At 40.0% G+C, this 11,593-nt stretch overlaps 1 protein-coding gene and 1 long non-coding RNA gene across 3 annotated transcripts; one reads left to right on the top strand and one right to left on the bottom strand.

The window, feature by feature from the left end:
* The first annotated feature begins 408 nt into the window (after positions 1–408).
* LOC131308233 (wax ester synthase/diacylglycerol acyltransferase 11-like) lies at positions 409–8,225 on the top strand. 2 transcript variants are annotated; one of them, XM_058335103.1, is made up of 7 exons: positions 409–801; positions 2,181–2,564; positions 6,435–6,507; positions 6,623–6,690; positions 6,816–7,028; positions 7,150–7,262; positions 7,733–8,225. In XM_058335103.1, the coding sequence occupies exons 1-7, from the start codon at positions 442–444 to the stop codon at positions 7,752–7,754; spliced, it is 1,233 nt and encodes a 410-aa protein (XP_058191086.1). In that variant the 5' UTR covers positions 409–441; the 3' UTR covers positions 7,755–8,225. The 2 variants fall into 2 exon arrangements, with proteins under 2 accessions (XP_058191086.1, XP_058191085.1); XM_058335102.1 differs by having other exon boundaries at positions 7,150–7,287.
* A 1,005-nt stretch (positions 8,226–9,230) lies between these two features.
* LOC131308237 (uncharacterized) lies at positions 9,231–10,538 on the bottom strand. The gene is made up of 2 exons (XR_009194390.1): positions 9,979–10,538; positions 9,231–9,826 (listed from the first exon to the last, which is right to left on the bottom strand). It is a non-coding gene; the product is annotated as an uncharacterized LOC131308237 (long non-coding RNA).
* Between the last annotated feature and the right edge of the window lie 1,055 nt (positions 10,539–11,593).

Here is an 11,593-nt window from a genome sequence, read left to right as displayed (position 1 = left end):
ATTTTTTGTCCTTATTCAAATTTTTTTCGTATCACTTGGCTTATTATCATTTTTTTTGGAGATTATTGCATTCTCATGACAAGAGGAATCTAAAAAGTAAAAAAATTTGACCGAAATCCAATTTTTTTTGAATAAAGACGAAAGTAAATCAGTAAGCCAATTTTTTCGTCTTTATTCAAAAAAAATTAAATTTCGGTCAAATTTTTTTACTTTTTAGATTCTTCTTATCGTGAGGATGCAATAATCCCCAAAAAAATGATAATAAGCCAAATAATACGAAAAAATTTGAATAAAGACAAAAAATAAGCCACTGTTACTTATTTGTCCGAACGGAGTTTATAGCATGAGTTCCCCATGTATAGGAAAATCCATTATTGGACGACTATTCAAACCGAACCCCACCCCCCCCCCCCCCCCCCCGCTCTCTCTCTCTCTCTCTCAATGGGCTACTCAGAAGTAGAGAGAGACGAGCCACTGAGCCCGCTGGGCCGGCTGTTCCTCACAACCGACCTGCACCAAATAGTCCACTGCATCATGGGCTGCGAGAACCCAATCGACGTCGCCGCCGTCACATCCGAAATCGCCAACTCCGTCATGATACAACTCCCCCGATTCTCCAGCCTCTTGGTCCGAGACTCCCACGGTCTCGAACACTGGCGCAAAACCCAAGTCGACGTCCCCCGCCACATCATTGTTGTCGAAGACCCCGTCGGCGACGCCGCCGACGAAGAAGCGGTGAACGACTACATCGCCGATCTCGCAGTCTCGGTGCCTCTGAGCTCCGACAAGCCGCTGTGGGAGGTCCTGTTTTTAATTTTGGTGTTCCAAATTAAAGAATTACTTCAAGAAATGTTAGAAATTATGCACAGAAGTTTTTTAGTATTTTTTTAATCCAAAAGTAACATGTTTTTTTTAGTAATGGACTATCTTTTTATAGGGGGAAGGGAGTACTTAATAGTATAACAAATGTACAAGTATTTTAATTAAGTTTAATTATTCGTAATATCCGAATAGACACATTTTCGTATGTAATCCATCCATCAACGTACTTAATGTTAAAGAAAACACACATGTTCTAAGGCTAATTATTGATAATACCCAAAAACAATTACACATTTTCATCGTTTAATTACTCATCAACATATATATACCAAAAAAACTATGGGAATGACTTCGGTGTTCCCGGTCATTTTGGGGATACCGTAACTTTTGGCATAACAAAACTATCATGAGTATAACCAAAACCCATTACAAGCATAACAGAATCATAGCAAAGCATAACCAAAATCATAGCAAGGTATAACTTATTTGTTATACCTTGGTTGGGTTTAGTTACGCCTTGATTGGTTTTTTGAACATTCCTTGGTTATGCCTTATTTGTGTTCTGTTATGCTTGTAATTGATTTTAATTATGCTCCTAATGGTAAAGTTATGCTAAAAATTACGGTGTCTCCAAAATGACCGGGGACACCATAGCATCATCTATTTTTGTATTGCAAAAACAACATAATCCTACGAAATGAGGGTATAGTTTTTGGATGATGCTATGGTGTCTCCGGTCATTTGGGGACACCGTAATTTTTGGCATAACTTCACCATTATAAGCATAACTAAAACTCATTACAAACATAACAGAACTCAAACAATGCATAACCAAAGAATATCAAAAAAATCAACCAAAGCATAACCAAACCCAATCAAAACATAACAAACAAAGTATGCCTTGTTATGGTTTTATTATGCTTGTAATGAGTTTTGGTTATATTCATAATAGTTTTATTATACCAAAAATTACGGTGTCCCCAAAATGACCGGAGACACCAAAGTCTAATAGATCTATTTTTGGACCAGGGTGGCACGCCCCCATATTGCCTCCGCCCTTGCACATAATAAGATAATAAATGACCAAAATGCAGAAGGGCGATAAAGGTGGTTAGAGTTGTGGTAAAATAGAGGGCATTTTTGTCTTTTCACATTTCAATTTATTGTTTTTGGATAAAAAGTTAACGGAATGAGGAATCTTAATATATAATAGCTTCAAATACAAGAGAGGTCAATAATATTAGGATAACTTTCACTGACCTCCCCAGATGTTTCTAATAAATGCAAAGACCTCCCTTGAAAAAAGAATTACTTTCCTTCGAATTATAATATAATGCATTTGAAACTTAAAACTTCAGGTACATCTGTTGAGGGCTCACAATTGCATTATTTTTCGGATCCACCACGCGTTGGGGGATGGGATTTCGCTAATGTCGATGCTTCAGGAGTGGTGTCGGAGGGCCGGTGAACCGGATCGGAGGTTGAGTATGGGTTCAATGGGTACTCATTCTAATTCGTCATCAAACCGGGTGAAACGAACGAGGGCGTTGTGGAAGGTAGTGGTGGGAATGGTGATGGGCTTGCGTTTTATTATGCAATTCGTGTTGAGGGCCTTGTGGGTGAAAGACAAGAGGACCGCTGTGAGTGGCGGTGCTGGGGTGGAGTTGTGGCCGAGGAAGCTTGCCACAGCGAAGTTTTGGTTGGATGACATGAAGGTGGTGAAAAATGTTGTTGCTGAAGCAGTAAGTTGAACTAACAAATCTTGTGTAATCTAGTAGCATTATTTTAAAGACAGATTTTTTTTCTTTCAAAAATTGGAAATATTGCATTCATATAATAACTGAATTACAAATCTAGCCATCCCCTATTAACCATACGCAAAATATCTGAAATTAGAGAAGTAAGCCACACATCAAGGACAGTATCCTTGCTCAGAAATTTTACGAGCAACAAGTTGTCGATGAACACCGCAATATTAGAAAGCCCCTGCTCCAAACACCATTGGATAGCATCTAAACAGGCCTTAGCTTCCGCCATTGTTGCTGACAACAGGACATCTCTCCTCCCTTTCTCTATCATCAACAGCTACCCAAGCAAAAGCGCCCTACGGATCATCCTTCTGCCACGCCCCATCTATACAAAGCTTTACTAATCTTTGCATCAACACACCCATTAGAATAGCAAAAACGATGGCCGAAACAACCATTGCTATCCCCGCCCCTCATATCTGAATTCTCCACTGGAGAAAAAAGAGAGGCCATTTTTATACAAAATTTTGTGACAGATAAGCACGGGAGCAAATAAGGATTTATAACTCTCCAAAACATTTAAAAGCAAGTCCAATTTGGATACTCATTTTCTATCCCCAAATGCAAAAAGTGAAGGCTCCAAATGACTGTAGGGATGGCAATTCACCCTGCCCCACCCCGAACCCGCTCCTACTCGGCCTAGAACGGGGCAGGTTTTCATCAAATTTTCGGGTACCGGAGGGTTCCGGTTGATGTTACCCCGCTCCGAACCCGCCTCGAAATATTTTTCCATACAAAATTATATTTTTAATCTAATACTTTTATCATTAAACTTAAAAATATATATTTATACCCCACTATTTTTCTCATTATTTAAAAAAAAAACCCTATTTTTTCCTTTATATTTCATCATTATAATATGATAACACCTTATATATATAACCATTTTCTTCTTTTTTGCCTTTAGTTTTATTTATTTTTTCTTATTTTTCACAGGGTGGGGCGGGTAAACCCGACCCCTGAACGGGGCAGGAACGGGAACACCCACGAATAACCCGGGCGAGATTGGGTCGCGGTCTGGCCATAATTTTCGAGTCGGGATTGGGTTATGCCAAAACCCGCCCCGCCCCATTGCCATTCCTACCAATGAGGATAGAAAAGGAGATGAAAAATGAGAATGATGGATATGGGAATGAATATATCCATCCTTAGATATTGCAAAGATGGGTAATTGACAGCTCACCAAAACCAACTCCTTATACCATAAAGTGGACGACCGGATATACCTGAAAGTTGCCGAAAAATAGCCGGAAAACTTGAACCCATCGGAAATCAAAAATTCAAAAAAACTAGTCGAGCTAGAGAGGGATCGCGACAAGAGTTTCAACCTTGCTGGAGGGAGGGGAGAGAGAGAGTCAAGTTGGAAACGGAAGTTAAAAAAACACTCCATAAAAAAAAAAAAAATTTGGGGCGGAAGATAAAAAAATCTTTCAAATTTTTTAAAAAAGTTCTCGTTTGGCTTGGCGGTCATTTTATTAATTTTATTTTTTTAACGAAAAATAGTTGTTGAATAATTTTGTGTGGAAGGAAAGTTAGTTAACTATAAAAGTGCCTAAAATCCTAGGATACCTTATAAAATTGCCTAAATCGCTAAAACCCTATAATAAGAAAGTGTAACCTAAAATCCTATGAAAGTGGCTAAACATGTTTTGGTTTTATGGCTAAAAGACTCAAAAAGTTGAATGACATCCACTAAAAATTATTTTGCTGGCATCCTTCATTTAAATGAGAACTATTTTACGGTCTTTATGGCTAATTTTTCCAACATTTTAAAGTATTAGCAATTTCATAATCAAACAGAACCTTATTCCTATGGATCCATAATGCCCATATGACGCAAAAAGATTCCAAAATAGGCTCCTCAAAAGGAGCTTGTTTAACCCAGCCACCCAATCAACCATATTCGGCCACACGAACTGGAACGTCCATATATGTCAAAGTTGAAACCCAGATTTGATCCTCTCCAAACAAGTTTAGAGAAAGAACAGTCAAATATAAAATGCTCAACCGACTCTTCCGCTTGACAACACCTCAACCATCCAACCGTTTGGCAATTTGGACCATCTTGAAATGAGACTTTGAAACTGTTGAACCATCTTGCAGCTGAAACAGACACATTTAAGGATTTGCAACCGTTGGAATCCATTGATCCAGAAACGGGTCAATCGACTTCCCATCCCCCAACTCCTATTTCAAACCCTTACAGCTCATTTGGATTGAGCGATTTCGGGAGAAAAGAAAGGGGAAGGAGGGAGAATTCAATCTCTCCTCCGTTTGGATGATCCACAAGGCGAGAAAGGGTGAGGAAGGGCAGGAGACGAGAGCCCCCTCAAAGCCCGTTTTTGTTTTTTGCCACTTTTGGTGCAATTTAGTGAGAAAGGAAAAGAGAGAGGCAAGTGGAGAGTGTGGGTGAGAGTGGATCTCATTCGCTCAACTTCCAGCAACGTGTGCGGGCTACGATGACGTCTTTTCATCATCGGACTAGCGGCTGTGCGGTCGCCGGAGAAGAGAGAAGAGAGTTTCAGGTCGCCGGAGAAGAGAGAGGAGAGTTTCAGGTCGCCGGAGAAGAGACCAGTCGCCGGAGATGGGAGTGAGAGTTTGATTTCTCACGTGTATTTGGATGGGTTGGTGAGAAACCATATCCTTTTCTTTTCTTCCCTCACTAATAAGGGAGACCACCCCCCTTTCTTTCCCTTTCTCACCTGGGCAGCCAAAGGGGCTGTTAATTAAGAGGTCCCTGCCCCCACAAAATACTCTTCCACCCCCATGAAGAATTGGATTTTGGTTTTACACCGAGGAACTGAGACTTGTTACAATATTTTTTGAAAGATTGGATTTTGGTTTTACACCGAGGAATTGAGACTTGTTACAATATTTTTTGAGAGCATCACCTTGCTGAAAACCGAACTCAGTATTTTGAACAAATCCTCCAAGCCATCTTAGCTAATAAAGCTAGCTTGGTTAAACAGCCACAAATCTCTGAATCCAAACCCACCCAAACCATTAGGAATACATAAAAGGATCATTTTTTTTCCCCAATGAACACGTACCCTTCCCCGATGCCCCCTTTCCAAACAAAATTCCGAATAACACGATGAATCTGGTTGATAAGATAAGCTGAAGCCCGAAAGCAAGATAGCAAATAAATTGGGGCATACTGAGAAGTGGGGTCACAGGACCCCGATGAGTGAAATTGTTTCATAGGATAGGCTTAATTTGTCATGATGCTTTACCTATTTGACTACACATATATTGAAAAAATTATAGGTCAAATCCAACGCACGAGACTCCCACCATTGCGGGGTCTGGGAAAGGGTTGATGTACGCAGCCTTACTCCTGCAAACAGAAAGACTGTTTTCGCGACTCGAATCCATGACCTCTAAGTCACAATACAACAATTTTACTATTGTGCCAGGCCCGCCTTTCATACATTGGAAAAATTAACCAAAGAAAGACAAATCAGGTATACCTCTTTCTATTTGACCCCACTATCTATAAATCCTGACTCCGCCCTAGGTGGCGGGCATGTATAATTATGGGATAAATTTTTCGATTTTAATATAATTTTTTTAAAATTATTTTGGTGGTGACCGCCGCTAGTACTTTCCTCCGGCTCCATCCTTGCATGGAGTATACAAGTGATTCAAGCACAGGTATCATGATGTTATGAACTTTCTTGTTTTTATATCATGGGTGTGCAGATTGTCGATCCTGTGGAGACTTCATTGTTACAAACATTCTAATTAAAGCTTTAGAAACTCATTCTCATTTATCTTTCTAATTCTATTCTTGTGCAAATGCAGACTATTAACGATGTGCTTATTGGCGTAATTTCATCTGGTCTATCTAGATATTTGGATTTGCGATCCCCAAGAGGTAAATTGTAGTACGATCTCCATAACATTTTCAACCCAAACAAAACCGCAAAATAAGAAACACATTGGTTCAATAATCACATCTTAAGAAACTTGAGTTCATTGATCTTGTCTAGCTCTTCAAGACGGTGTTCAAATTACGGGACTAGCCATGGTTAATTTGAGGAAACAATCAGGATTACAGGTCCATTCATTTCTCTTTCCTAATTTCTTTTGGAGCTTTTTCTCTTTCATAAAAGAAGAAATAGATGCATAATGGGCATTCCATATTTCAACTTGAATTGGAAATGAATGGCTAGCTATGATCAGGAACTTTCGGATATGATGAAGGGCAATTCAGGAATTCGCTGGGGTAACAAATTTGGTGCGTTTCTCGCACCAGTTTATTATCATCAAGGTGGAGCTAATCCTCTACAGTATGTGAAAATTGCCAAACAAATGATGGACCAGAAGAAACAGTCTTTCGAGGCTCAATTCTCTTACAACTTGGAAAAGTTTCTCATGGTCTATTTTGGACCACAGGTGCATTTCCAATTAGATGTGTGTGTGTGTGTGTGTGTGTGTGAGTGAGAGAGAGAGAGAGAGAGAGAGAGAGAGAGAGAGAGATTCATTTATTGATGCTTTTGTTGTTGGTTTCATATAGGTTGCAAGCTGGTTGAAATACAGGATTGTATGCAACACAACCTTTTTAATCTCAAATGTGATAGGCCCAAAAGACGAGATTACAATTGCTGGCAATCCTGTAAAGTATCTGAGGTTGAATAACACTAGCCTACCCCATGTAAAACTTCTGAAACTCACTCTGATTTTCCATCCGATCATTCTTGAAGCCAGGAATCCTCCATTTGCTTTGTTGAAAGTGCCACAAGAAAATAGAATTGAAACAGTTCAACGGAAAAATGAGCCGATTTTGGTGAAAAATGGTTTTCTGTTTTAAAGGTGGAGAAAACGTTTCCTGGATCAACACTACTACCCCAGCACCATCACTATTACTCACCCACAATCACCTCTAGCGCTGTTGCAATCTTCGCATACCACCACCACTACCATAGTCACTAGCACCATTATTTTCAGGGTTGCAACCAAACTAGAAAACCCTTTTTGGTGGAAACAAAGCTATGCCACAGCAAGTGTTTTTCGTCAAACTAAACGGAGTATAAAGTCTACTGAATAGGCTGAATAATATGGCTATTTATATGTTTTTGTTGTTGGTGGTGATGTTGCAGGCAATCACAATGCACATGTTGAGCTATGCAGGAAGAGTTGATATGCAAATACTAGTGGCAAAAGATATCATACCTGACCCACAAGTTCTAGCAAAGTGCTTTGAAGATGCCCTACTCCAAATGAAGGAGGCTGCAATTAAAGAATGAGGAATACGTGGAATAGCACCTTATAAATACACTGTTGTAACAAGATTTACATTCATGTAACAAAAGCGGGAAAAAGATTATGAGCAGTCGAAGAAGGAGATTAAGGATTTCCTCATTAGGTATGATAGGATGCTGCTTGTGGCTGATCCGAGGCAGTGCGCCGAAGAAGTTCCATAAATTGTCCCGTTAAACTTTATTTTCCCACATGCTTCCTATTAGTCTGTTATTTTAGTGGTTTTTTTGTGGAATTATGTTATTAATCCTGGAGGATGATTATGTTGTTTTGGTGAATTGAAAGACTTTGATGTTATGGTTTTTAATTTTGGATGTGAACTGCTTCGGTTAATTTTTGTCGATGCCACAATATTATACTATCTCGATCATGTGTTCTCTAATTCTATTATACGGAGCTGCGACTGATTCTAGAATTGCATGTTTTGCTCTTGTGTGGATTTTGCTTGGGCTGCAAACTTGCATGCAATGTTGTTTGCCGCTCGAGTCATGGCTCTACCTGGCTCGTTAGTTAACATACGTCTCAAAGCTCGTTTAGTAATCGCAGCCACAGTTGAGTAAGTGGAAATTCTGCTCCTTCATAAGAGCTCGGTTCGACTATCTATCAAGGCTCCTGCTTTGTTTAGTTAACAAACCGAAATTGAACACCTCGATACTATAGGAGCCGAGCTCGAGTTCGGTTTTTTGTGCTCGACTTGAGGTAGAGTAGTTTTGAACGAGCCGAGCTTCAACCCTACCTATTGCATTATGGCATACTTGAAATTTTGAAAAGCCTTTCTTCTGATAGTTTGCAGCCAGAGTTATTGCACTGTGGCATATATACTTGAAAAACCTTTCTGATATTGCATTGTGGCATATACTTGAAAAACCTGTCTTCTGATAGTTTTGATATAGGTTTCGTACAGTGCAGCTTGATATTGGAAGGTATTTCGGGCTGTTATTAATTGATCATAGCATTGAAATGGTTCACTTTGTGGAGATGTTTATTTGTTGAAAGTGTATGCTTAAAGCAAAAGCCGCAGACATTCTATTAGGCTTACTCGGTGAAATCAACCAAATCTGTTTCTGTTGACAGAGTTGTTTAGTGTTCGGTTGTAGTTAGAATTCTGCCAAAGAGCCTTGTGGCTTTCCCTTGTGGGTTGAAGCTAGTAGCCCGGCTGCCCCTTTCCATGTTATTATGATCGCATGGAGTTGTAGGCGTTTCAGGGTTGTTCTAGCATAAGTATTAGTAGGAGTATGTAATAATCTATAACATGTTGGGTCGAGACCCTGACCCCCAAATCTGCACCCCAAGCACATGCACGCAACCAAACCAAGCACAAAACGAGAGATATCCGAGGAAAAACTCGGTAATTGTATTATTCACAAAACAAATACAATTTAAATGAAAAAACCTCTCTAGCATGCCACAACCCGGCTGCCATCACTCCTCTCTCTCTCTCCCTCACTCCGGTGGCTCTCCGACAGTCTCTCCGGACATATCCGAGGCGCCCCGCTCCCCCTGTTGGGGGAGCCTCAACTGGCTCACACTCTCCCTCACCCTCTCTCTGTCACACACACACTGCACTCTTATACAAGGGGGAGTGATCCCCTACACTCACACCCACCACACTAGGGTGTACCCCAACATAACATTAGTGATACGGTTCACGGATGCTGTCCCTTTGTTTAGTAAGCTTCTCATATATGTATGATCTTATATATGCATGATCTTATTCTGTAGGTGGAGAGTCGTGTCTCTGTCGTATGGTTTGCAGTTATTTGAGTTAATTTTGTGTACTTCTCCTTCTTGCCTTGGGGTCAGGACCAGAAACTCGAAGAGGTACTGTGAGCATTGATTGTTTTCGATGGGCTGGTAATTTGGCCTAGTGGTGGAGGGAAAACCATGGTTTCTCTTCAAAAGTTAAGATCTAATTGCTGGCTGTTGTATACTGTCTGTGAACCTACTATTTCAGGTGTCCTTAGTTTTAATGTACAACTTAACGTTGTCCGTTTGTCCTTCCCTACAAGTCATCACTTTGAGAAGCTGTGTTACATCAGAAAGTGCCCGCCGCTCTTGTTCACTGCTCCACCCACAGCTTGCCTACTTGGCAGTGGGCACCACCTCTAAAAAAAACTGAGCGGAAAGCTGGCGAACACCACCACCACCGCATCAGGTCGCCTTCTTCCTTGGAACTGGTGCGTGACAATCACCGCCGAGATGCGTCAAACCAAACAAACACATACACACAACCCACATTGAGAGGAAATTTAAGATAATTATTCATCAAGCTAGTAAAAAATCAATCGTACAAAACCTCACTCTGGTTCCTCACCACTCTCTGTATCTCTGTCTGTTTTCCCTCACTTCACACACATACATATAAACACCAGTATATAGAGCCACAAGAGAGAAAGAACCACAGAAATATTTACTCCTAATTAATTCCTAAATCATGCGTTTAAGATCTTCTCATTTAACGCGCCCAAATTGCTGTCGGTGGCTGGGTCTCAAACTTGGGGGACCTTCATTTGGGCCTCTCTCATTTAAGTGGAAAACCAACACCTTGGTGGTGCGTGGTCCCGTCGGTGGTCCCGGAGGCGAAAATCGCCGTTGGTGGTGTTCACCAGAGGAGGTGGAGGGGGAGTCGCTTCAAATGGTGGCGATCACCCCTCTCTCTCTCTTCTCTCTCTCTCTCTCTCTCTCTCTCCGAAATTGGGGGGATTTCGTTCCCCCTTTGTAGAAGTAATTAAATCTATGTCAGATGTTAGCTTCTCACAATGAAGACGTGTAGTCTCTCTCCCGACAGGACCAACGGTAGATGCTCTCTTCTGGAGTATTCCTCTTTACTATATACTCTATTCATCCTATTTTTACGGTTTATATTTGAATTGCGTGTAATTTTTAATTGCTTATATTTTTTAATTTATAATATTTTTCATAATTTTAAAAACTTTGTATTATAGAACTAATCGAGATCTATCAAACAATATCAATATTGCATATTTTTCAATATTTATACTAAAAAATATACGCAAAAGACATAAAAGAAACAAACAGAATAATGGACAATGAAAATGAAAATGAGACGAAGGGAGTAACATTTATTTGCATCACCCAGTAGATGAAGGACCATATATTTGGGAGTCAGACAATCATGTGCACCAAGTCTGGCACAAAAACTTTGTGTGTTGATCTCGACGTTGGATGAGAATGAAAGCGTCCTAATATTTCTATGTTTTCCTTTCTTTAGTTTTTTGCCTGGTAGGTTATTCTTGTGTACATGGAACGATGGACGTTAGAGCATCCTTGGTGCCCTGAATTCTCTAAAAAAAATTGTGGTATATGACAAAAAGTTTAAAAAGCTAGACATAATTTGTTTGTTAAAAGTGTTAAATTTATTTGGAGATTGAATGAGTATTGTAATGGTGCTATTCTGTATTTCCACAGACACCACCAACACGATCAAATAGGCTCATGATTTGACACTGATTTTTCTTCCTTCCTGTTAATAAAATAGACTTTGTATTGAACACACTAAACTTTGTTTTACAAGTTACAGCAAATAAGACAAAACCAAAAACGTAATTACAGTTAGGAAAATATAGGAAACTAAGGCATGATATATGATCAGGAGTAAACTTAGGGTCACATGGGTCAACTTGGTCTACTCAAATCAAGCGGCTGATTGGCTTGATGATCTTCAACACTCCCCCTCAAGT

This window comes from Rhododendron vialii, chromosome 11a (genome assembly GCF_030253575.1).
Source record: "Rhododendron vialii isolate Sample 1 chromosome 11a, ASM3025357v1".
NCBI classification, from domain to species: domain Eukaryota; kingdom Viridiplantae; phylum Streptophyta; class Magnoliopsida; order Ericales; family Ericaceae; genus Rhododendron; species Rhododendron vialii.
Note: the sequence above shows the minus strand (reverse complement) of the source record. Positions and strands in the feature narration are given on the sequence as shown.